The 26,088-nt window shown below is 44.6% G+C and overlaps 1 protein-coding gene across 3 annotated transcripts in view; it reads left to right on the plus strand.

Annotated features, from left to right (window-relative positions):
* Nucleotides 1–19,271, plus strand: part of PPM1L (protein phosphatase, Mg2+/Mn2+ dependent 1L) — a 255,406-nt gene extending 236,135 nt beyond the window's left edge. For all 3 annotated transcript variants that reach the window (XM_019731941.3, XM_088794430.1, XM_074327260.2), the window contains exons 3-4: nucleotides 6,185–6,346; nucleotides 9,454–19,271. In XM_019731941.3, the coding sequence (XP_019587500.1) occupies nucleotides 6,185–6,346; nucleotides 9,454–9,800 (509 nt within the window). In that variant the 3' untranslated portion in view covers nucleotides 9,801–19,271. The remainder of the gene's footprint in view (nucleotides 1–6,184; nucleotides 6,347–9,453) is intronic.
* Nucleotides 19,272–26,088: the final 6,817 nt, after the last annotated feature.

A 26,088-nucleotide genomic window follows, 5' to 3' on the forward strand; every position in this document is an offset into this window, starting at 1 on the left:
GTCCTCTGGGCCTTTTTCTACCTGTACCACTCTGCACTCTGTAGCAAGATTGTCAGTTCTGTTTCTTCTGGTTTCTATTTTGTATGCTCTGCTTTATAGAGTGCATATACTTTTAAAGTGCTGTGAATAAATTGTGGTTTTAAATAACATAGTAAATACATTTTAATACAGAAAGGTATAAAGAAGAAAACAAAATAGTCTAAAATCCTATCACCAAGATAATCCTGTTAATATTTTTTAAAATAAGAGTGTATATTTATGTGGTTAGAGTATATATATTAACATAAAACAAAGGTTTGAATTGTACAAATACTACAATTAGTACAACTGGTAAATTGAAAAGCACCACCACCCCAATCCCTAGCATCCACCCCTGCGTTAGGAGTCTGTACCATGTACGAAACACTCTCGTAAGAATACAGCAATGAGTTATAAAAATCACTTTGTAATAAAAATAGTTAAAAAAGAAAAGAGCGATGAATAAGGCGTCCCCCTGGCCCTAAGGAAGAGGCTGGTAATCTAATGGGTAAAAAGTTATTAGACCGACTGTTGACCTTTGTTTGGCCAGCACTGCTTTCTAAAATAAAAGTTGCCAACATTTGAAAATCAGGAGAGTTCACATAAAAATGGCTTCCCTTGAAATAGCTGAAGAACTAGCTCTTCACAATGGGCCTCCATTCCCACATGGCAACTGTCGCCATTGCTGAGGAAGTGCTGTCCTCAGTATGTGGTCCCCAGTTTGCCGCAAGTCCCACCACTGCCTCCTGTGGACCCAACACTGAAACCTGATGTCTGCTGGAACTTGCTTAGAGTAGAAAAATATTTCCAGAACCCATGTTTCTATTATAAGTAGGAGGAGGGGGGTGTAGCTAGTCTAAGAGGGCCACGAGAGTTTTCTTATGCCTGCCCTGCTTCCCTGAAGGCACTGGAGTTTACAATTCTAATTCAAGAGCAGCCAAATATTCAAACTGAAAAGGGCCTGCAGGTCAATTTATCTGAACAGCTTGTTTTTGAGTTCAGAGAGGTTCAGATGCCTTCTGATTGATCATTATTGAGAAGTTTAAATGTACCAGCTTTAAGAGTCACAATTGCATTAAAGAAATTCATGTCACAGGGGTCAAATTTTTTCCTGACTTACGAACTTTTCTGTGATATGCACCAATGTGTACTGCAAAAGGAGTTGAGTGGTTGGGAACAATTCAAAACATAGAAATGTAAACATTAGTCAAAGAAATCATTCCTCCTGGGGGTACAGGGAAAATAGCTTAGACCAGAAAGAAGTGCTGGTGATTAAAGGTATGGCCTAGTGGAGTCAGACAGGCCAGCTTTGTGACCTGGCAGGTTGTTATCCTTTCTGAGACCTAGTTTCCCAATCTGTAAAATGGGGCTAGACCTATCTCATAGGGTAGTGCAGATTAAGTTACATAAAGTAAATAAAATGTTTATTGAGCATTATAATAAAATGCTTAAGCAGTAAGGTTATCATTGTTATTCTTACGAGAGTAATGATTCTGGATTCCCAGGTGTTTTAGTCATTTAGTCCTTCAGTACATATGCAGTGAGTGATGTAGCCGTGGTTAATACACTTGAAGTCTCTGAGTCCAGTTTTGCCTCATCTGCTAAAAGGGAAGAATAATGCCTGTCCCTCCCCTACACTAAGCTGTTAGGAAATCAACCACAAGTGTGTATGCGAGCCACTAGTGGCATTTATAGTACTGAACAAATTGTTATTAATACTTTGTCATTAATTAAACTGAGTTTTTAAAGTATTTATAACTAGGGTTTCAAAAGGTGCCTGAGATACCCTAAGTTACTTAACCTTCATTAAGATTTACATTTTTCTCAAGCTCAACTCCTCAAATGATTTAAAGGTCTAATATTTTCCAACCAGATTATTTGGATAAGTCCAGAATAGATTAATTTGTGGACCTTTAGTCTGTCTGCCTCCCAGAAATTAAATCAGAGGAGAGAATGCTAGTTTAGAAGAACAGACTGATGAATAGTTTGCATCTGTATGTTTTCCCTAAGGAAAACAAGAATTAATAGGACAACACACAAATGTGCCTGTTTTGCTGAAGTATAAGTTGAGGTCCGAAGCAGACACAAATTACCCGTGTAATGACCACCGTGATGCACCTTTGTGGCTTCACCAGGAGCCCCAGCTTTGGAAGCTATGGTGAGGGTGGGAGCCCTGCCCACGCGGGTTTCATTTGCATTGGACCAGGAGCCTGGACTAGAGGAAAAACCTCTGAGCAGGCCTAGGCTGAAAGTCCTCTCCCCTTACTGTCCGTGTGCCTGTGAGCATGTGTCATACAGATACAGGAGGGCCGTCATGTTTTCATCAGTGTGTGAAGTGTTTTTTGCTGTAGTTGAGTCTCTCCCCACTGTGGTAATATCTGGAAAGGGGTGTATAGTGTGGTACTGAACTGGGTTGACGTGCTCAGAGCAAAACAGCCGGAGCTTACTGCAGTGTCAGATCAGGACCAAAGACACAGTGTGTGACTGTTTATTCCTTCATCTATTAATTCATTTAATTAGCAGATATTGAATGCCTGCGATGTTCTAGACATCAGCATGATAGTTGGGGAAACAAGTAGATAATATCCCTCTCCTTGGGAAGATTGACATTCAATACACTGTTTACATAAACAAACAGGATCTTTACATAATTGTGTGTCGGGAGGGCAATAAAAGCAATAAAGAGGAGATAAGATCCTTCAGTTAGAGAGGCATGTCTGAAGATGTCACACATAAACTAAGACATCACCATATGCATTCATCAGGCAATGTCAAGGACAGGGAAATGTACCAGGCAGAGGGAACAGCAAGGACAGAGGCCCACAGACGACAAAAGGCTTGGCGTATTGGGGCAACAGAAGGGAGACCTTGAGCAAGAGAGAATGATGTGACATGACTTTGGGCAGTTTAGATGGGGACCAGACCACATAGGATTTGGCCACCGTTGTTTCTCACCCGGACTGCTGAAGTCGCCTGCTGGCTGACGTGACAGTGGCTTGGACTAGAGTCAACACAATGAGAACAAAAGAACTGGAAGGGCTTAAGCTGTAATTTAGAGGTCAGAGTGACAGAACTTAATGATGGATTGAATATCAGGAGTGAGGAAAATAGGAAAACCAAGGATGCCTCCGAGCTTGAACACCTGAGTGGATTGTGGGCGCCATTTCCTGAGGCTTAAACGTTAAGTGCCCGAGCTCACTCATTGAGGACATTGAAATCTAGTCTGTGTGAACTCAATTTTTAAACTTTTTTTGGAGGGTTCTGTGACATGAGGTTATTAGGTTAAATAGATTTCCAAGATATCTTCCAGATTTGCAATGAAGTTCCCATCTCAGTTCAGTTGTTCATATAGAAATATCTTGAGGTTCAGAATTACGTAATGTTGTTAGACCCTGGTATTTTTGATAAATAGTACTATGATGGAGTAAATCTTTTATCTCAAAACTAGAAGACAGAATCTTGGGCGTGTTTTTCCCCTGATTCATGCAAAAGAAAGTGATTGTGTCCATTTCCTCATGGGCGCAGTGTTTTCCTGGAGTTTCTCAGCAACAAGATAGTTTGTTCTGTGAAGTAAAATTAGATTATAAACAGTTTCTTCCAATCCCAAGCTCAGACTGCAGAGCCCAGACAATAAATTGCTTACAGTAAAGCACTCTGGTTTGCTTTATAACATGCCTGGGCCTCCAGCCAGGATGCAGGCAGGTTTCCCTAGAAGAAAATGGTGACATACCCGCAACTCTAATTCCATCATCTGGGGCTCACCGTTTGGGCCAGGTCTACGATTCTGTTAGTCCCACTTTCTTAAAGCAGTACAGTCCTGGAATCCAAATCCTGAGGTAGATCTTATTTACCTATAGAAACATGGGATTGTGTTCTTGACAAAGGAATTGGCAGGCCTCAAATCTCAAGTGTATCCAAAGTGTGAGTAAAGCAGAACTGCCACACTCTAAATCTCTCCTCAACGAGCCCCTTATTGGATGATAAGCCCCTGAATCAGCAGCCTACAAGGAACAAAAAATCCAACCTAAGAAACCTTAAGCAGTAAAGGCCTTTAATGTCTCAGAACAAGAAGAGGGCTGGTCCACGCTGGTTCAGCAGTTCTGCGATGTCTCAGGGATTCAGACTCTTTACCCCTCTGCCTCCTCCTGGGCACAGTACCTTGACCCTCAGGCAATCCCCTCATAATTATAAGATTCTGGGTGCCACAGTTCTGGGAAACTCATGAGCCAACACCTGGCCAAAGAAGCATGGCGGTTTCTGCATCGTGTCTCTTAAGGTGAGAGAGAAAGCCCTTCCCAGAAGCCCTAAGCAGACGGCCCCTAAGTCCTCGTCCATGGAGCACCCAGTTCCCCCATCTGGACCCCAGGACATTACCCTAGATCTTTCCTTCGTTCTCTATGACCTATCCATTCTGGTTTAAATAGCCTGTCCCCTACCCCCTGTCCCTGTGTTTCCTATGTTAACTCAGATCCTCAGTAACTCCACCTGTTCTCCCTGCTTCCAGTTTATCTTCTACAATGCCATTGAAACAATCTTTAAAACACAAATCTTATGTCACTATTCTTCTTAAAACCCTTCAGTGGTTCTTATTAACATATATGATTAAATTTCAATTTTTTTCCAGCTATAAGAATGACCTCTCCCCTCTTTAAAAAAAAAAATCCTACATGGTAGCTTAATGCAGCGGACCGTGGGTGGAGAGCGGCTGTGGCTGACAGGGAGCCGGGAGGGGCCCATAGCTCATTCAGGTGGATCCCTCTGCTGCCCTCGCATGGAGACCCCACAGCCTTTCCCTGGATCCTCTGTTGTCCAGGCAAATGGCAACACGTACGAGCAGTTGATACGGACTTCGGGAGGGTCAGCCAGGCTAGCAGCACAGACTTAGATGGCAGTGGAAGCGAAGGTCAGAACACACTTTCTCAAAGTGTGCAGAGTGAGAGGGAAGAGGGCCTGAGAGAGGCAGCTCCAGGAGTTACACGGACGTAATGCCCCCAAGCCGTGTACCATTCAGTAACATAATGTTTCCATCTCACCTTTCAAATGCTAAGAACATGCCTTGTAGGAGAATTTGTGCTCTGATTGGGTTCGACAAGCTAACCCAATCAGATGCTTGAGGACAGTGAGATGGTTGAAGAACAAAATGCACGAAAATTGGTCAGGAAATCGGGAAAATCGGCTCCTTGAACCCAGGTGGTTGGTAGTATCGGCCGTCACTTTGTGGAAATGATTCATCGTGGAGAACAGAAAACAGTTTATATCTCGGGATTTGGGAACGGGAAAGCAAAAACGATTCCTGAAAACGGGTGGGAATTCCTGCCTGGAAACCCTAGTACTCAGTGACACTGTCAGAGGGAGGGAGGAGAAAGAAGAGGAGCTGGACAGAGGGCGCCAGGCAGGTAATGAGGGCAGCCTCCAACCAGAGCAGACTGTCTAACTCTATCTGCTTTTATCTGTTCTCATGCCAACCAGGGTTTGAGGACTTCTCCTTTTGTGTCTTGTGTGGGCTCCAGGCAAGCAAGTCTGCAGTGTCACTTCCCGTCTGCCTCTGACCACTGCCTGCCTTCCAAGGCCTCGTTTCTGTCATGGCAGTAGGTTTTTCTGCTTCTGTCTTTATAGCCTGCCCCCGTCACACGCTGCAGCAGAGCTGTTTCTGACCTCCAGTCTTTGCTATCAGACGGTATAGGAAAGTTTGTACAGGTGGCTCCCTCATGGCTCTAGACGGCTCCCGATGGCTGCATAGGATCTGGCTGCTGACATCTGTCATTTACTGCCTGTTCCAGGCCCTCCCGCTGAGGAGCCCACCTTTCCCCCTTCCTCCCCACTTTCAACTGAGACTTCACAGAAACTTGGCACCAACAAGAAGCAGAAAATATGTATAAATTGTCTGAGCTTCAAACTGATTATTCGATTCCCTCCTAATCCTTTTAAATGTGATGTGTGTTTAAATTAACAGTAGCAGAGACAAAAATTATTAGGGAAAATGATAATGTTATCCTAGCCTGGTTCAGTGACACTCTGACAAGGTTAAGAAAATTGACTGTCAGATTTGATCAGTGGTGTTGACGTGAGCAGCCATCATTCCTGGCGTGGCTGAAGTCAAATGCTCACCCAGCAGGAGCGGTTTTAATGACTGAAGAATCCATTGCCTCTCTCTTCTGTGTTTCAGGTACCACGTGTCTGATTGCTCTACTGTCAGACAAAGACCTCACCGTGGCCAACGTGGGTGACTCACGTGGGGTCCTGTGTGACAAGGACGGGAACGCCATTCCTTTGTCTCATGATCACAAGCCTTACCAACTGAAGGAGAGAAAGAGGATAAAGAGAGCTGGTGAGCTTGTGAGCGCTCCGAGCACTGTCTGCCGTCTCCTTTGGTGGACGAGGGGGCTTGCTTAGCCCCTGCAGCACGATGTCCGGTTACTGTCACTAGTAGATCAGCACGGAGGCTGCCGCTGAGGGAGCTGAGGCTGGACTTTGTAACATTTCCTACCAAATAAACGGCCACTGAATTGGCCCTTCTTCATGGCCAAGGATTCCAAAAGGGCCCCAAAAGGCCTTTACTAGTTTCAGGCTAATGAGCTCTGTGGGCCCCTGCTCGCCATACCCCGCTTCTCCCCAGCCAAGTTTCTGATACCTCTGTGCCTTTGCAAAGTGCTGCCCCCCTGTCTAGTGGGTAACAGTTGTCCTGTAAGACTCAGTCTGAGGGTGTCCACTTGGAAGCCTTTCCTGTCTCACTGTGCCACAGGCTCCCCAGTCTGGGTTAAGTACCCCTTCGGTCTTTCCCCAGCGTCCTATGTGGACCTCTTGTGTCACCTGTCACGGTGTATGCACTTCCCTGGCTCCCTTATCTGTCTTGCCTTCCCAACTGTGAGCTCTTTGAGGCAGGAACTTGGTCTGCTCATTTCTAGACTCCGAGCACCTACTTCAATGCCTGGTATAAGTAAATATTTGGGGGGTGGGGGGGGTGGAGAATCCCTTTTTGTTTCATATTTTTCAACAACTGAGGACTGGGAATATAAACTTACATTTTAGAATTGGAATGGGAGTGGGAATGTAGTAGACAGACAGACGTTAACAAATAAATAAGTAAAAAATCTAGTATATTGCAAGGTGATAGCTGCTGTGGAGAGACAAAAAGTGAGTGAGGGAATGGGGAGTGTTAGGGGTGGTCTGTGAAGACCCCACTGAGGTATCACTGGAGCAAAGAATTGTAGGAAGATTATCAATCGATGGTTGCATTTTTATAATTTGATTTTGGGGCGATCCTTTCGTGTCTGTGGAAGTGAGGAGCCCTTCCCTTCCCTCTCCAGACTGACAACTGCAGCATGTAGGCCCTGTACAACCTGCCAGGTGGCAGGTCCCGCTTCAGGAGGGGAGCTCATATGCCCTGGCTCTCTGACCAGGATGGCCCCTGCTGCCTGCGGCAATCTGCAGGTAGACTCAGTCTCTACAGGTCAGCTTCTGCTCAGAACCTAATCAACGTTTGAGTTTGCACAGTAGGAAGCTGTACTGTCGAGTCCAAAAGTGTTGAATTTTATTATACTGTCCCACTTCAGTGACTGCTTGAGATGCGGAATAATTTAAATGAAAACTTTGATCACGTTTCCTGTCAATGGGATGGACCAAACAATGTTTCAGGAGCATCTATCAAGCTCCGATGAATGGCAGGCAGTGTGAGTGTAATACTCGGGCTTCCTTACTTACGAAGATGATACCATCTCCCCATGAGTCGGCTGTGACCCTGAACTTAAGATACAGTTAGCCTACTCTTGTGTGAGCACAGGCAAGGGTGTGTATACGATACACCTGGAAATGTCATCTTAGCCTCCAGCGCTCTCTTCTGAAACGTAACTCCCATTTGATCCTCCTTCCTCTTTTGTGCCAAACCCACCATTCGTAGAAGTATATTCAGACGCCATCTCAGAGGAGCTGAACCCAACCTGCTGTGTCCAGGGGGTATTTTGTAACAAGGCTTAAGGGACAATGAGCGGTTTGATTATCTTTACATGTATTTTCTCTGACCTCAGCCTGCCTTTCCGGACATCTGTCCCCCCTCCTGCTTTGTGTGGTAACTCACTGCAACCAGTCCTGGCCAAATACATGTTGGTCTTTCTGTCTCCACTGTCGATACGTTTCCAAGAGCAACAGTAATACCAGCGTCACGTGCTCACTCTGTACTAGGAGCCAAGCCTGCGACTTACACTTTCTCTTTCCCCACCTTTGAGGTCATAACGTTATTCTCGTTTTACAGCCTCCACGAGGCAGTGTGCCTGAGGTCACAAAGCTAGCGAGAGATCAGAACTGAGACGCAGGTCTCTGTCGCCCCAGAGCCCATGCTCTTGCCATTCGACCACACTTCCTGGCAAGTTCTCATATGTCCCTGCCCACACAAGTCCTACCCGTCATTTACAGCCCAGCTTTAATGCTCACTCCTCCCTGCTCATCACAACCGGAAACCATCCCGCCTTCCTCCATCGGTCTGCAGCATTTAGCAGGTACTAGGCTGTCCTTGGAAGAATACTGCTTTGTGTTTCTAGTTTTTTATACATATGGCTTTTCTTTCTTGCCAGACCGTCCACTTCTTTAGTGAAAGGTCTGAACCTTGTATAACTTTACAGCCCGCAAGTCCCCTTGCATGGAGTATATATTTAATAACTGTCTGACAAGCACTATGTGAATGAACAAAGTTCTAACGACTTTAGAGAAAAAGAACAATAGATACCATTGAGTGCATGTTATATTCGGACACTGTGCTGGTGATTTATATGGAATAACTCCTCTATTTCTCACAACAACTCAGTGGAATAGGTACTCTTATTGTCCCCATTCTGCAGCCAAGGAGACTGGGGATCAGAGAGGTAGGGTTTCTCGTGCAAAGTCACACATAGCTAGAAGTAACAGAAGTAGGACTCAAATCCAAGCAGTCTAACCCGAGACCCTGAGCCGTGAAACACTGGCTAATGCTGGTCCTGTTTGGGGTGCTGTTTTGAGAGCTGTATAGTCCACGCAAGGGCAGCCTCAAGCTAAATGGTGGATCCCCCTGCTTGTCTCTGGGAGCCATCTCGCTGCCTTTCAGCTCCCTTTTGCCGCTCTCCTTGAATCTCCACACTAGTGCTCCCCGCTGTCAATCACTGAGCTGTCATGGTGTTGTTAGGTTAAAACCGATGGCCTCATCCACACGTATCTCCTACCCTCAATATTTTTATTGATATTTTCTTGAAGTCGTTTAAGATACCAAGCATGAGATCTACTGGTAGAGTGTCAAACCTCCAACCAGGCAGCAGGCGTGCTGGTCCTTCCTGGCAGTTCCCGGGTAGGGTGATGGGAGCACATGCAGTATGTCACATGTACTAGGTCGGCCTTTTGGGCGCCTGCCCAGACTGTACCAGCTCTGTGAGATAGCAGTTGGTTGAGCTAACGGGCTCGTTCTCTTTCCAGGTGGTTTCATCAGTTTCAATGGCTCCTGGAGGGTCCAGGGAATCCTGGCCATGTCTCGATCCCTGGGGGATTATCCGCTGAAAAACCTCAACGTGGTCATCCCAGACCCCGACATCCTGACCTTTGACCTGGACAAGCTCCAGCCCGAGTTCATGATCTTGGCATCCGATGGCCTCTGGGATGCTTTCAGCAACGAAGAAGCTGTTCGATTCATCAAGGAGCGCTTGGATGAACCTCACTTTGGGGCTAAGAGCATAGTTTTGCAGTCATTTTACAGAGGCTGCCCTGACAACATAACCGTGATGGTGGTGAAGTTCAGGAATAGCAGCAAAACAGAAGAGCAGTGAGCCCTTGCGGGTCGTAGCTGCCTTAGGCTACAGGACTTTCACCACACTGGTCTCTTAAGGTAGTGAAACGTGGGGAAGGTACAGTTAGGGTCATCCGTCCCAGATGTGGGATGTCCCTCTCTGCTGGGCGTAGGTCTCCAGTCATGACGCACAGAGGGCGCTCTTGGTCGAGACAGTTGAGAGGCTGGAAAATGGTTTCTTCATGTTTCCCAACTCTTTCGTCCAGTGTTCAAAACCTATAGATATGTAGTTGTAGATTCACATGTATGAAGTGAATGGCATATGTGCCATCTATTCTCCCTTTTAAGACTCTTTTCAGGATCCCTCCCAGGGTCCTTCAGGCATCAGACTTCGTGTGCTCTCTCTGGAGCAATGAGCAAGACAGGCCTCCGGGAGCTGCAGGAGACAGGCCACGGCATCCCCTGTGAGTCAGGGCCCTTTGCTGAGGGCACAGCTGTCCTGAGAATGCTCTGTCCTCCTGAGCCCAGGTTTTCTCCTCGGTAGCAGCCCAGAAACAGATTCGGAACCATCTGTTACTCCGAGGCTGCTCCTGGAGACTGAGGGAAGCCCAGCGGATGGGAGCTGCCTGCACCCCAGAAATAACCGTTTTCTCTCGCTCCCTCTATTAGTTAAATAGACTTTGTGTGTCACCTGACCAGTCTGTGTGTGTTTATCCTAATCGTGCATGCCCTTTACCTTTCGCTTACACCTTACCTTAGGTACTAGGCAGCTGTTAAACGTCACTACCAGGCACAACTTTTTGTCTTTCATTACCAAGAAACCTATTAGCAGAAGTGAAAAAAATGCAAATCACAATATCATAATTCCTTCCATCTTTCAGGGTAGATAGAGGAAAATAATGACTGACAAGTCCAGTGTCCCTTGGGAAGTGTGTTGTTTGCGGTGAGAGAGAAAGCTGGTGAGGTTACCGCCCTGCACTGAGCTCCAGCTGCCAGTGTGCGTGTACGTGTGTGAGTGTGCATGTGTGTGTGTGTGTGTGTGTGTGTGTGTGTGTGTTTCCCTCTCCTATACTAGTAGCTTTCAAGTGTCTTTCAAGCAGTGTTCTGAGAAGCAGCAGCCTGGAACTGCATGTGTGTTCCTTGAAGCTGAGTACAGAGTTCTCAGCCACATTTTGGAATTTGGTGGCCAACTGCTGGCATGGACATGACATCCCAGTGGAAAAACTGCCGCCTTTAACATTTGGTTGCAAATCACCATCCACAGTGGGTAGCTTTCCCCGGGCAAACCATTCAGGGGCAACGGAGCAGGTTGTTTGGGAATTTCAGCTCAGACCTGTATTGTTAAGCGGCCCAGAGTTATTTGGTGGCCAGGCTTGCTGCTCTCCATTTTCTATCACCAAAGTCATGTTTTCAATCTCAGTATTTTACAAGTTAATTGACAGGAACTACTAGGTCATCCTGTTTGCCTGACTGAAGTGGCTCAAACAGCCAAGCAAGATTTTTGTCGTGTTCCTGGTCCTCTGTATCTGAAATGCCAGGGTGTCCACCTGGTTATGCTCTTTCTGAGTGGGCGTTTCTTGTTAACAGCTTCTAGGAAGCCCCATTCATCAGCCACCTCCTGCCCTGCCTTTCTTCAGCTTGGAGCTTCCCTGAAGCAGGTTCTAGGAGAGAATCGGGTGTATGAAAAGACTCCCCTCTGGCTACCAAGGACTGCAGTCTGTTTCAGTTCCTTGGCGCACTTAACCTTTCTTTGACCTCAATAAGAATTAATAATGATGTCCCAAGGATTTGCTTACTTTTGTAAACTGTAACATAGAATTTCCAACATTAGAATTAGAACCTTGGTTATTTATTTTTTTTAGCCATAGAATGTTCTAGTACAAAATATCTACCACCATTTTAGACTGAAGTATTTGCCTGTTGAGTGGCACTGAATATTTAGATGTGTGTATTTGGGGGTTGAGAGTGGGGGTCGGGAGGGGAAAGTGGGAAGCCTACTGGCTGTGATCAGTGATGGGACAGTCAGGCCAGGTGGCCTGAGTGTGCGTGGAGATGTAGGACATTCTGACTCAAGAGTTACCGCAGCCCACCATCCAACTGGTGTTCAGGAATAAGCGATTTCAGCATTTTACGGTACACAGTCAATTTTTCTTTTTTCTTTTAACTTAACCCCAAAATTCATAATAACAAGGAAAAGACATTTTAAAATTCCATGATCATTGTTTTTGTCTAAAGTGAAAATAAGTGATGTTTTGCTGAAGATGAAAAAGAAAATCTATTAAATTAGTACATTAATGTTTATTTGCCCTACAAAATAATAGACGGTTCTGACTGGAAGAATGCATGACTTTCTCTCTAATTGAGGTTCATAAGACATCTCCTAAATTTTGCTCTGTAGAATTGATTTCCTTTCTGACTTTAGCCAAGTAGTGTGTGTATTTTCTGTTCCCTTTCTGCCTCTTTTCCTCCCACTTTGGCTTGTAGGTTTTTAAAGATAGATGTTCTAAGCAAAATAGCAGTTTGATTAATACCTGTGTCTAAAATCTGAGTGCTTTGCTTCCCCCGACCTGATCTCTCTCTCCCTGACCCTCCTGCAGCTGTTGGGGGTCTGCAGACATCAGCCCCGGGACACAGCTGCTCCTGTTTTTTCTAGGGACAGGGAAAGTTGAATCTAGCTATTAGGAAAATTGATTTGAGAAGTTTGCATGTGAAGCTTCCCTAAACAGCACTGCCAAAGCTTTGGAATTGTCACCGGAGGCTGCCCAGACTCCCTAGCCCGAGTTCGCATTGCCAATAGCTCCCATGGTGCCAATAGCCCCCATGGTGCCAAATTTGCGGTGGTTTTACAGTCTTTTAGAAACGAAGCTGGGAATGAGCGAGTCACCACGTGTCTGAGCCCCCAGCAAGATGCCACGCCCAGGGCCTGGTTGGTGCAAGCTCTGCTGCGCTGCTGGACTGGCAATCTGTACGCTTCCGAGGGGGTGTGGCTGGCGTGGGGGGGAAGGCAGGGACATTGTTTTTATAATTCATTGTATTTGCAATTCTCTAATCAAAGAAATAAACAATACCTACATAGAAAATTCCAGAGCTAGTTCCCAAGACCTGCATTTATTTCATGTGACCTATTAGCCCAAGGCACTTAACTCTGAAGTTGCTGTTCTGATACGCGTATGTACTCGTTACTGGTCACCAGTGGTTACGGTCTATTCCTGCCTTAGATTGAAGGTATTGGCTTCTTGAATCGTGTCTGCACAATAAGAGTATTACAGAGAGTTTTATAGAGCGAAGGAGCATATGCAATCTGGATAACTGAAAACAGGCCTTATTTTATACAACTTGAATGATTTCTACCCAGGTACATTTTGTGCGAACAGGATTGTGTGAGGGTGATGACACCATCATCTCAATCCTTTCTAAAGTAATGCGAGGAAATTGAATACACTATTGAATTGGATCACTGGGATATCTGGCAATGCATGAGGGATTCACAAAGTCAGTGTTCATTTCTTTCTTTGCCTCGATTGTCCTCGTTTTTCCCCCCTAATTTGTTGCCAGATCGAACTCTCTTGGAACTGTGTTAACAGAGAAGGTTTAAAAAGGGCAACATTTCATTGTACATTTGAAAGTATAGGAATACATACTCTGGATAAAGTGTTATTTTCCAATGATTTCAGAAAGATTTTTCCTCCTTTTGACCCACCATGAGACTGATCTTCCCCCCAAATTGCCTTAGCTCGTCACACCAGCATTCCTGACCCAGCAATGACCTGACTGTTACATACCACGCTGGGGCCTATGTAACTGCCTCTGGATTAAACCATCGAGATTTAGACTTTTGAGCTAGTTAGCTGCACCCTGCAGGAGGAATGGAATCCCAGTGTTCCCCACCGTCTGTTTTACAGAACGCAAGTTCCAAAGATCCTGCAAATACAGAGTTTCAGGGTCAAATGACTTTGGAAAACATACTGTCTTAGAAAGTTAGTGTGATAAGTACATGGAAGCTTCTAATTTAAATGCCCTGCAGGGGAGAAGAAGCACATCACAGATTAACTGCAGTTAGCTTGGTGTTTTGCAGATGAATTGGACCACAGACACTTTTTTGAGTAACACCTAGTAACATTCCAAGGAGCACATGTTCCACAGGAGCCACGTGGGGAAATTCTGGTATGTGGAAATATTACTGTTTTCTCACTCACTATGACTCTTTGTAGTAGCAGCACAATTTGCAATTTAGAAGCCCTAATCCATTCGAGGAAGAAGCTGATCTGTTAATGAGAGCCGTGTTAAGAAATAGTATGATTTAATATGACCATCAGCAGCCTCGCATTGATAGCAGAAGCTCGACTAGCCTACGTGAAGCCCAAGGGAACCGCTGTTTCCCTTAGTTTATGTGAATAATAAGCAAGAGAACTCGCCATAACTAGGGATTTCTCAAATTCATTCCAAGAGCTCTCAGTTGCTTTTTTGAATTTATCTTGGCCGTCCAGATTGAAGCAAAATAAATGTTTTTCCATTTCATCATTATGTGACAGTAAAAGAAATACTTAACATAGTAGAAAATGGGGAGAAAGTTATATTTGGTTTTAATTCATTGTAAAAATTTTTAACTAGATTTTAAAATTCATGTATCCATTGTATAACACAAATGTAAACTATTAACACTTGCTTTGTTTTTTTCTTTCCTCTTTTTTCCCCAGATTCAATGAAATAATCTGAAATCAATCAAAGCTCATTTGTTCTAAAACCCCTGTCCCTTGCTGTGACACCTTTTCACATTGTGTGTGAAGTTTGGCAAGTTAGCTCTTGTCTAAAATGTCAGGCTTGACTCTAGCTACATAATCGTTAGTCTCAACCTGGACAGTGGGTTTGGGAAACTCTGAGAGATAATCCCCAAAGAATGGATGAGACAAATCTAGGTGAAAACATGGTACAAAGTGAATTTAGGGTAAAGTCATTAGCTTAAAATTACATCCAATGTTTAGGAACTCACCCATCCACTGTACGTTATCCAAAATAGTAAAAAACTGAAAGTAAAATCTCTTAGATTAGGTGGCAGGTTACAGAGGGCAGATGACAGTTGACACCATAATGCTTCCATTAGATATGTGCTTCTAAACATGTTTTCTAATAAGTACATTGTTGCTAATTCTTCATAATGTTGATGCTTTGTCCGTTTTTTTTGTTTTTACCATTGTTAAGGGGCAAACTGTTTAACCAAGGGTTGATTGTGATAGTTTTTATGTGTTTAGTGATAACCACACCATCATTTGTGCAATCACTTTAATAAATCCAAGTTAAGGACTTTGAAGCAAGAGTGTAGTAACTTAACTGTTCATTTTAACAAACATAGGCATTTTCACAATTCAAAACTTGACCACAAAGCAAGCAAGCAGCAAAGATGTAGGTTATATTTAGAGGTGTGATTACATTTATTTTAGATGTCCTATAATCTGGCATTATTTAACCACAAAATCCGCTCTGACATTTGCCAAATCCAAATTAATCTCAAAAACCTCCAGGGCCCAGAGTCCCTCGCTCTGAGCAAAGCAGCTTTACTGTGAAGGCTCAGGTGGCAGATTGTGGTGGGGGCGGGCGAGGGGGCAGGACAGCCTTGCTGGGTCACTGGCTACATCTGTAGGGGAGGGACCATGTGTCAGCCACACTCATCGCCTTTTGTCATGAGGAAATCCAGAGGTTAAATGTGATATCAGGCATTATCTCAACACATTTCTAGATTAATTAGACAATGCATAATTTAAAATGTGTTCATGCAGAAGCAAAGGTAGAACCCATAGTCAAGGGATTGCAGAAAAAAAACCTTTTGATACCCAGACGTTAAAAATGTAAACAGTAGGTTATCTAAAATTCGGATTCTCAGACTTTTACCACGCACACGTTGTGTTTAATCGCGGTTTTGGGCATCAGCACAGATCAGTCGAAGGCAGTTGTTCCCACTTTTCACCTGTCCAAATGCATGGCTGCCCACTTACAGTTTTGGTTAGCGCTTTGCTTACATGCTAATGAAGGCTGAATTCTAAAGCTCCTTTTTATAGGACTGATGACACAGGTGGAATCACATTTAAGAAAAATAGTTTGGAACATTTTTAATTAAAAGAAAATGCAAAATAAATTTCCAGTGTAGTCAAAGTCAAAATGTAAAGAAAACCTTTTAAAGAAAATATAAAAAACAAAATCAAAGGAGAATATTCTAAAAGGAAATATTTTAAGTTAAGAAAAGGAGACATATTTTATTACATTATGAATCATGCTTTCTGATATTTGTGCTCTTTCTGAAATTAAGGAGATCACACTGAAATAAAATGAACATTGACTGATTTGTAAAGTTACTAAAGTTACAGTCCCTATTTCATTGATTCCCAAGGAATGTGGATAGATGCGCTCTTATAGATCGCTGTCCTAAACTACCTTTACCGTCCTAGGTTCTGTTTATTTTCCAAATTCTAGACATGGTTTTACCCTGAATCATAAGAATTTGTGCATTTTTGAGGAGGAAATACCCATTTCAAATTTTAAAAAATAATGCCATAGACTAACTGACAGATTTTTTGCCCATTTTAGAGTGGGCAAATAAAACTGAGGTAAGATAAACAGTCACAGCTACAACCAAGAGTGAGTTTTAACATACTGGAAATTTTCCACATGCCAACGTGAGTACCAGTGAGTATTCAATTTAAAATAGACAATTTCACAAAAACAAGCTACAGGGTAATTTAGTGTTCTTGCTTATTAGAAAGTTTCTAATCCATATAAAGCAAAGGGTCATTTTGCTTATTAAATTTTTAAAAAACATCCTGTAGAAATGATGTAGTAGACATCTCTAACCTAAGAGAACGATATCTCTTGTGCAATTTTGAAATTCCCATCTGTCTCACAAACTGTAAGGACAGACAGTGACTGCTTAGTTTAGTAAGGAAAAGGTATGAAGCCTGCTATGGGGGAGAAAACTGGAACCATGGGCCCATAAGCAAGAAGACTCCTCTATTTCGGCTCCAAGACCACAACCAAACAGTCTTTATGTGTTTCATCTTGATTGCCCTTTTATCTCAGGCATACATTCAGAAAATGGAAAGATAAATATAAAAATGGAGAAAACCCATAACCTTTGTTTCTATTTTAGACGGCAGTGTTTGCCCTTTGTAATTTCTCCGAAATACACGTTCACATTGGAACATGCACACCGACAACATTGTCTGCAGTTTAGACCCCTAAAGCAAATGGTTCTGGCTTATAGCGCTTCCCTAACTTCATTTCAGATTACAGAGTTGAAATCTATTTTGCAATGCCTCAGCGTTCCCATGCTCAGCCAGTAAAAAGAAAACAAAAACAAAAGAAGAAATTCTAGTGAGTTCAAAAGAATGATTATTCTGACAAGCCTGGAAAATACTAATGAAACAATTAATTCCCAAACACTCCAATGTGAACTACGTGCCAAATGTACAAGATGTATTTCTTGTTAATATAAGCATCATCGCGTTTATAACAGATTGATTTACCTTAGGAACAGATTGAATTGAGAAAGCCAATATTTTTGCTATCAGTAAATATGCTTACATATTTTATTCTTTCCTTTGTTTCTGAGCACCCCCATGTGCCAAGCAGAGATAGTCTAATTGAGTGTACACGTATCTAACCGAGTGCGCTAATTGAGTGGAGTGAGCAATCAGGCACCATCCCTGCCTCCTTAGAGCCCAGTGAAGGCTTCACAGACATTAACGCTCAGTATTGGCTGAATGGGGTGAAAATTGGCACCTTTCATGATTTCCTCCAATAGGCTTCAATTTGTGAGGACAGGCAGAATTAGAGTAATTCTTTCCTACACATTCTAGAGAGTCAATGGTAAGATTGGGAATAGCTTGCTCACATCCAAGCGAGCTGCATCAGATAATTACTCCAGGTTGTCACCTGAGTTTCCCAGGATGGAGTGGGGAGGTGAGACAGGAAGCCATGGGGACCAGGGCAAGGATAGGCAAGTCCCAGTGGCAGGCCACCACTGGAAGCCTCCACCCAAGGTGGACAGCAGCCATGCCAGGACTCAGGTATATATGGTCAAAGTCAGGGTGTCACTCCCTCCAGGATCCTTCTGGAGGAATGAGGGAATTATAGAAAAGGAGAACAGGGAACAATGAAAACATCTTTCCATGGCTTATTTTTATTTTTGTTCCCAAGAGGCTATTAGTGTCACAACCTCACACCCTAAAAGAAAACCCAGAACCGAGAGTGTTTATCATCCGTGTTCCTGAGCACATAAATTAGTGAATTTGTTATATAGAAAATTAACATATTTCAGAAATACAATTATTTCTCAACTTGAAATATGAACAGAAGACTAAATGCTCGATTTTTTTAAATCATAAATTTAGTACCCGTAGTTACTTTAGACATTCCAGAACCTAGGCATGGAATTTAAGTTTTATATTTGAAATAAGAATAGCAACATCTGTTTTCTTCATGGCAAAGCAAAACTAAATACCAGACTTTTATTTTTAATCACAAAAGTCATCACTTCCTTCTAAATTCTTTGCCTAGTCATTTTCCCTAGACATCTCTTTCTATTTATGCCAACTGCTTCTTTATCCAAGTAGTATTTGTTATTGCCAAATTACATTAGGTTCCTTTTGAATTAGGATAATAGAGAGTGAATGAGAAGAGATTGGGAATATCTCGTGATCAGAAGTGGAATTTTTGTTGTTTTGTTTTTAAGCATGAGAGCATATAAAAGGAAATTCAGATTCAGTCAAGACGATTCTGATTTGGTAGGATTAAAATCATAGGTGGAGCCCAATTTTTAAGGAAAGAAAGGAGGTTGAAGAGAGTACGAGAAAAAAAAAGCCCACATAAATGAGTAGTGTTTTTCATGAATGGTATATCTCAAAAGTTCTGATCTCTTTCCCTGCTGAATTTTGAAAAAGTAACTTTGTATAAGCTTTTACTATACCTATTTCAACACCATAAAATTTTGCATCAGCATTTTCTTGCTATTTTAAAAATCAAAAGAGCTGTTTGTTTGTGAAAAAAAGAATACCAGGATCCATAATTTATCAGACAATGCTTTCTTTTAGGAATCTGCTAGTTATATTTAATAATTAAATCACAGGTCAAAATGACTACTCAAATTAATCAGGCTTTCTGTTAAGTTAGTCTCTGAAAACTATAATAAATACAACAGCACCTTGGCGAAACTTCATTACTCTTGCTACTCTTCGGAGATTTTGTACCTACTATTCTGTATTTGTCTCTAAGAGACATTTGAAACAAAGTTAAATGTCGATTTGGTGTAGAGCCCAGAGTATATGGCAGTGCACGGTCACTCAAGATGCATGTGTGTCACTCAGGTCCCTTTGATGTGTGCTAGGGGTAGATTTAGCCTTGTAGAGACTGATGTGTTCATGCAATCACTGATTCTCTGTTGTATACAAAATGAACAGCTAAAAACTCACCCTTAACAAGAAGACTAAAGCAAAAATAAACACATTAAAATGATTGGACTATACATGGGACTGCTGCTGTTTTGTTTGTTTTTATTTGGTGAAAACTCATTTTCCATTCTAATGTCTGCTCTGGAACTTAATAATTTCTTAATGCTTTTGAGTTAGAGTAGCTGTTGCGTTTGGAGTTCACATAGGAAGCAAAGAAACAATTCATGGGCGGAGGATAAGACCAAAGCATAACATGTGCCAAGCATAGCCAGGTTCTGGTGAGGGCTCTTTTCCGGGGTGCACTGTGGACTTGTTGCATCCTCCTGGTGGTAAAAAGAGAGACCAGCTCTCTGACCTCCTAATAAGTCACTAACCTCTTTCGTAAGGGCTCTAACCCTCGTGATCTAATTACCTCTCAAAGGCCCCACCTCCAAAAATCATCGCATTGGCCATTAGATTTCAACGTATGCATTTTGGTGGAACATAAGCATTCAATCCATTACAGAGGGCCACAAACTGTGGAAAATGTCCTTGATGAGAAACGTTTAATTATGCATAACAAACCACCCCCAAACTTGGTCGCTCAAAGCGAAATTTAGAATTTCTCATGGTCTTGTGGGTTGATGAGGTTCAGTTAGGAGGTTCGCAACTGGGGGCTGATGCAGTTGGGGCTGGAGTTGTCTGAAGGCTCAACTCCACTCCAAAATGAGTTCTTCATTCACATGCCTGGTGCCTCAGCTGGTTGGCAGGAGCTGGTTGGTGGAGAGCTGGCGGGGCATCTCTCTCTTGTTCCACAAGGCTAGCTCGGCCTTCCTCTCAGGGTATCGGGCTCAGGGTAGTTGGACCTCTTCCAGAAGCATGTATTCTGAAAGGCTGAGGTGGAAGCTGCAAGGCTTCTTTTGAAGGTTGTTTCATGGGGACTTTTTTGTGTTCTCATGGGGATTCACAGTATATTACACGGAGACGCAAATATTCTATTTGGATATTGATGGGAGAGGAAGGCTTGAGAATTTGGAAGGATCTGGGCAGAACACATTACACGCACACATTTGAATCTCAAACTTTATTTTAAATAAAGTTAGGCTCGTGACAAAAAAAGTTTTGACAAACATTTTTAATGGCTGTATTACATTCGAACTTTGGACAACACTGAAATTGAATCAATGTTCTCTTAATGTCGAACACTGAAAGATTTTTAATTTCTTAAAAAAAAAATAAAGAACATGGCCATGAACATCTCTGATCAATTCCTTAGGAAAGAGTCCTAGCAAAATTTCTGAGACAAAGAGCATGAATATTGGAAAGGCAAACTGCCAAATTGACTCAGAAACATCTGATAATTTACACACCACTTGCAGTGTAGAAAATGCTCTCTCACCTCAAGTTGAGGCCCATAAATCCACTATCATTCCCTTCTCCTTATGTTCTGTTTTTGCCATGCCCATTGTGACCATGTCCTTCCCCAGGGCACATACCACCTGACTCACCATTTCACTAGAGAACTTCCCTCTCCCATGAAGCATTAGGACTGGGTCTGAAACTCGGAGCCATCCGCCAAGGACTCAGAGAGTCTTTCCTCACCTGGGCAGTTCCTGGCTGGGGTGGGGGAGCCTTCCCACACCATGGGAAATGGGAGAGTGGGGGATGGAGTGGGTTCTCTTTGGTCACAAAAGGAGGGATTCCCCATTCTGAAACTGGCAGTCACCAGGACACTGGAGCTGGAGACTGAAAGACCCATCTGCTAACTGGACTTCCTTCTCATGGGATGGACCTGGTGGCCTCATCTAGGAAGGAGACAGGCCACTTATCACTGCACAGATGCCAGAAAAGAAACTTGTGCAATCAGCCTGGATCCTGTAGCTGCAGCAAACTGTATGATGTCATCATAGACCCCAGTGTTCTTGGCTGGGGCCTGGCTACAGGGACGTGTCATACAGGGAACCTGCTGCTGGGGACAGCACTTGCCCACAAGGGAGGAGTCACTACCCATTTTTCTCAATTTGCTGCTGCCCACTGGCATCTTGCCCTATAGTGTGTCCCTGTGACTCCCCCAAGGTGTCCAGCAGCCACACCTTTAAATCCTTTGGCAACTACAGCCTGGCTCCTCACAGTTACTCTCAGTTCTGAGTCAGGGGTAATGCTTTCTGGAAATATCCACAATTCCAGTGAGGGAGTTTGTCCTGAGGCCCTCCAACCTAACTCAAGGGCAGTAAGGGAACAGCAATGGATCTGGACCTGGAACATTCTAGTCCTGGCTTGACCAATGACCTTGGAGAAGTTACATGGCACTACTGAACCTCTCATAGAACAGGTCCCCAAGCCTTTTCTGGGCAAACAGCCCTTCTATTGTTCTTCCCTCTCAACAAACCACCATCCATGGCTCTGCACTTACTAAAGTATAATTCAGTGTCTCCATTTTATTAGTCAAAAACAACCCCAATAAAGCTTGTTTAGCATCAGCTGACCATGGCTACGGTCTCAGTTGATTAAATTCTAGCCAAGAGAAACATTTTCCTCAGCTTGAGCAACCTTACCGTAGGTGACTGTATGGACTCCTCTCAGCGTTTGGAATATTGAACATTGTACATGAGTTCCTTTACCGCCTTCCCTATCGCAGAGAAGCCTGGAAACCATGGTGAGATAATTCCCAACTCTGTCCCAGCTCTAATCTCTGTTTCACCATCCCTGGCTGTGTTGTCCACACTCAGAACTCAAAGACTATCCAAACACAGGTTTTGTGCTTCTCCCAATGGCACATGACACCTATTTTGATAGACTCCTTGAAGGTTTGTTCCCACGTTAACCACACGTGGGATAATCAAGAAGCTGATGGAAAGAGAGGTGGTCTCTGTGAGTTAAGTCTTCTGCTCACACAAGACCCAGGAGTTGGCTTCTGTGTATATAAAGATGAATTCCCGGTGGATTAAAGGGTATAAGAACCCCAAAGACAGGAGGATGGGCCTGCCACATTTCTCAGATTCACCGTTTCTCCCTCTCAAAGCTGGCCCCCTTCCAATCCCTTTCTCCCTCCATCCTGCAATAACTGCCTACCAGACCCCAAGAGAAAAGGGCTTTATCCCCAACCTCGTGCTCAGAAATGCTGTTGTTATAAATAGCTCAGCTCTGGCCACTCTGCATCTCGTGCGTTGATGGAACATGATAATGCTAAGACCATGCAGGGTAGAGCCAGGGAAAGATAAAGGAGAGTGAGGGGGCAGCCCTCTCAGGGTAGGGCCCAAAGCACCAGCTCCAAGTGCACTCGAGCCAGCCTCAGAAGTGCACATCTTTCATACCCGAAGGGGGCCCGATTTTATTACTGTACCCAACTATCCATTCCCCACCCTGTAGAACAGTACATTCTGGCCTGCCACGTGACTTGCACTATTTCCTGTGAGAATACATACCGACTGGGTCTGGTATGAAATTTGCTTTGGTCAATGGACGCATACACCAATGTGTTTCCACCAGCTCTTCCTTCCTTCCCTCTACAACAACAGCATGTTCAAGGCAGGGGCTGCCGTTCAGCCTGGGTCCCGAGATGCAAAGATACATGTAACAGGGTCGTAGCCAGTGATGGCAACCAGTGTGTGCAACGTGGATAGAAAGAAAACACAGCAGTTGTTCTCGCAGCATAATCTGGCAAAAGCTTGTGCCATGGGTCACAAACTCAATGCTTATGTGCACACAAAGTAACGGAGCGAGGCAGAAAGACTGGGTAAGACCAGGGGATGGCAGGGCTGTGGCAGACGGAAGAGAATTAGCCTAAGGTTAAGCTCCAGTATGAATTTTTGTTATGAATGAAAATAAAAAAGGCCGTTTATGTGGTTAAACATCAGAGGCCAAGATTTTAATAACACCACTGACTAATTGTTGGGACGGAGTCCCAGGAGAGCAGTTTCCAGGCTCTCGCCCTCACATGGAAAGGTGTTGGCTCGGTTATTAGTTGGCCATCAGCTGTAACCAGTTGGCCATTAGCCACTATTGTTTTGTATATAACTGCCGTGGCTATGTTAGCAAGCGCAGATGGTGCAGAGCTTGTGGCTCCTACTTGCTGTGTCTTGACCTGTTGCCATCAAGACTGGGGTGCAGGAAGACCCCTTGTTGGGGTGCGGGCAGATGTTTGCTTCTTGTGTCTCGACCAGCCGCCATCGAGAATATAATATAGTGATATGAACTCCCGATCTGTGGCTCCGTTGTTCCTTTTTGGCCTCAACATCTCCTGTGTTCACCTGCCGAGAGCTGAGACCCTGCATTATACTTGGCGCAGCGAGCAGGGTACGGTGCCGGCCAAAGCTCTCCGCAGGGCGGTGGAGCAGCTTGTGCGCGTGAACACAGTCTCAGGAAGCCCATGAGGAGCTCCGGTGTGAGCAGGAAATGCGATCTGCCTGGGAGAAACATGACTCCCCGGTGAATTGGTGAGCCTCTGGATGGCACACCACACTATTGGCCATAGCAGGTGTCGCCTGCTTTTTGGTGGTCCGCTGCTCCCTTGGGCTCCCAGAGTCTCGGACACTTTACACCAGGGCCACCACCCACTCGGACACCTGGAGCTGTGAGCAGGATCCCAGTCAGGTAACGGAGTCGTCTACCCTTGGGCTGGAGGACATGTGGCCCCCCCCACAGCATGTGGTGCCTGTGTGGCCACTGTTCCCATGAGCTGGCCCCAGTGGAGGGGTGGGGGGACGTGGATGGTTTTCCGACCAGCATAGGCTGGAGAAAGCGAAGGTCGTTGCAGCCACGTGGGCTGGGAAGTGCTTGCTGAAGCAGCCCGCATGCGGGACTTGCTGTCCCAGCAGGAATCGCTGCAGGCTTGGTCCGCCAGCTCGAGGAGGGGCTCCATGGCAGAGCGTCTGAGGCAGAGGCCACTCCGGAATCCGTGGCGGAAGACGTGAGTGAGGTTGAAGTCGTCCCTCACCCCCAGGTTCGGCCCATTGTGCAGAAGTGTGTGGCAAGTCTTTGCCCTTGTGGATGCAGGTGTGGAGTGTTCCTTTCTGCACGGGAACCCTGAGCGCTTTTTGGGGCCACTAGCTGCTGTTGTTGGAGCAGGTGTGGAGTGTTCCTTTCTGCACGGGAACCCTGAGCGCTTTTCGGGGCCACTAGCTGCTGTTATTGGAGCAGGTGTGGAGTGTTCCCTCCTGCACGGGAAGCCTGAGTGCTTTCCAGGGCTGCCAGCTGCTGTGGACTATGGTGGGCAGTGCAGCCAGGTAAAGGCATCCCGCCTGGCCCTGGTGGATTGGGCCCACACTTTTACTGGTCTGGCCCAACGGTCATCTTGTCGGATCGGCATGGAACTGTCCGTTAGTTCTGCCTTGGGTCCGCGTGGTCAAGGCGGTGAGACACGGGCATGTGCACCACCCACCTTGTGTTGTCCCGGCCCTGGCGTGTGGTTATAGTGTAAGTTCCACCTGTGGGGGGATGGGGATGGGGCAGGAGGAGACGGCTGTAGGATATTAGAACTGGAGAAGGCACACATTGTGAGGCCAACGCACAGCCCTGGCGAATGACTGTGGACTATAGGGAATTCAATAAGGTGATGCCACCTGTGCACGCTGCAGTGCCTTCCACCCGACATGATGGACCGCTTGACTGTTTGCTTGGGAATGTACCAATATGTGGTGGATCTGGGGATGTTTGCCATGGGCTTGTAGCCCAGGATTTGGCACACTGGGACCACCCATTGTCTGTGAGCCTGGCAATGCCCAGAAGCATCCACCGTCAGGTTCCTAGCACAGGGCCCCTTGTGGAAAACGCTTGCGTAGGTTGTGAGGCGAGAGCCTGGAGGGTTGGAGTGTTGGGATGGAGTCCCAGGAGAGCAGTTTCCAGTCTCGGCCTCACCTGAAAAGGTGCTGGCTCCGTTATTAGTTGGCCGTCAGCTGTAACCAGTTGGTCATTAGCTACTATTGTTTTGTACACAACTGCCGTGGCTACGTTAGCAAGCGCGGATTGCAGATGGTGCGGGTCATGTGGGGATACTTCCTGTGTCTCACCCGCTGCCAGCGAGACGGGTGCAGGAAAACCCCTTGTTGGGGTACTGGCGGATGTTTGCTTCTTGTGTCTCGACCAGCTGCCACCGAGAATACAGTGGCATGAACCCCCTATCTGTGGCTCCGTTGTTCCTTTTCGGCCTCACCACATCCTGCGTTCACCTGCTGGGAGCTGAGTCCCATTATTACACTAATATTTTCTATCTGGAAGCTCAACTACTAAGACACATGTAGTTAAAAACAAAAAATGACCCAACCTTTTTAACCACCAATCTCTAGTTGAGAAGGAATAATCTTCTGAAATTTGGCAATTATTCACATTTTACGTGTGTGTTTTTGTCTTGAAGGGAATTTTTTATTTTAAAAGTTCTCTCAAAAATTTGAGTTAGCTTCCTAAACATCGATCAATATAAACTTCTACAAAATTGATCAAACCTAATCATACCACAAAAATAACCATCTGTCTGGAAGAAAGTGACTCCTATATGAACAGGGATTAGCAACGGCTAATAATTCCATAAAATATTTCACTGATTTTACTGTAATGGGATCAGGTCTGAGGCTGGGGAAACCAAAACAGCCTTGTTACAGAGACTCACACACTACAATAGTTCTAATTGAACATTTTTCTTCGAGTATTATTAATATTTGTGTATGACAAGAGCTGATTACATACTTTCAAGTGTATTTTCTGCCAAAGGGCTTAATCATTTGCCATCATGTAATCCAGAAAAAAAGGAATCAGTTGTCCCGTATCAGCCATAATAGAAAATGGCACAATCCCAAGAATACAAGGCAAGAGATGTTGCTCTCTGACCTACAGTAGCAGATCCAACAAGACACATCGCCACTCCTACGAATAAATAAATGTGCTCCCACAAGACAGGACAAACCAGATTTGATTTTA

The sequence above is a fragment of the Rhinolophus sinicus genome, chromosome 17, assembly GCF_057876585.1.
Source record: "Rhinolophus sinicus isolate RSI-liver-muscle chromosome 17, RSI-T2T, whole genome shotgun sequence".
In the NCBI taxonomy this organism is placed as follows: Eukaryota; Metazoa; Chordata; class Mammalia; order Chiroptera; family Rhinolophidae; genus Rhinolophus; species Rhinolophus sinicus.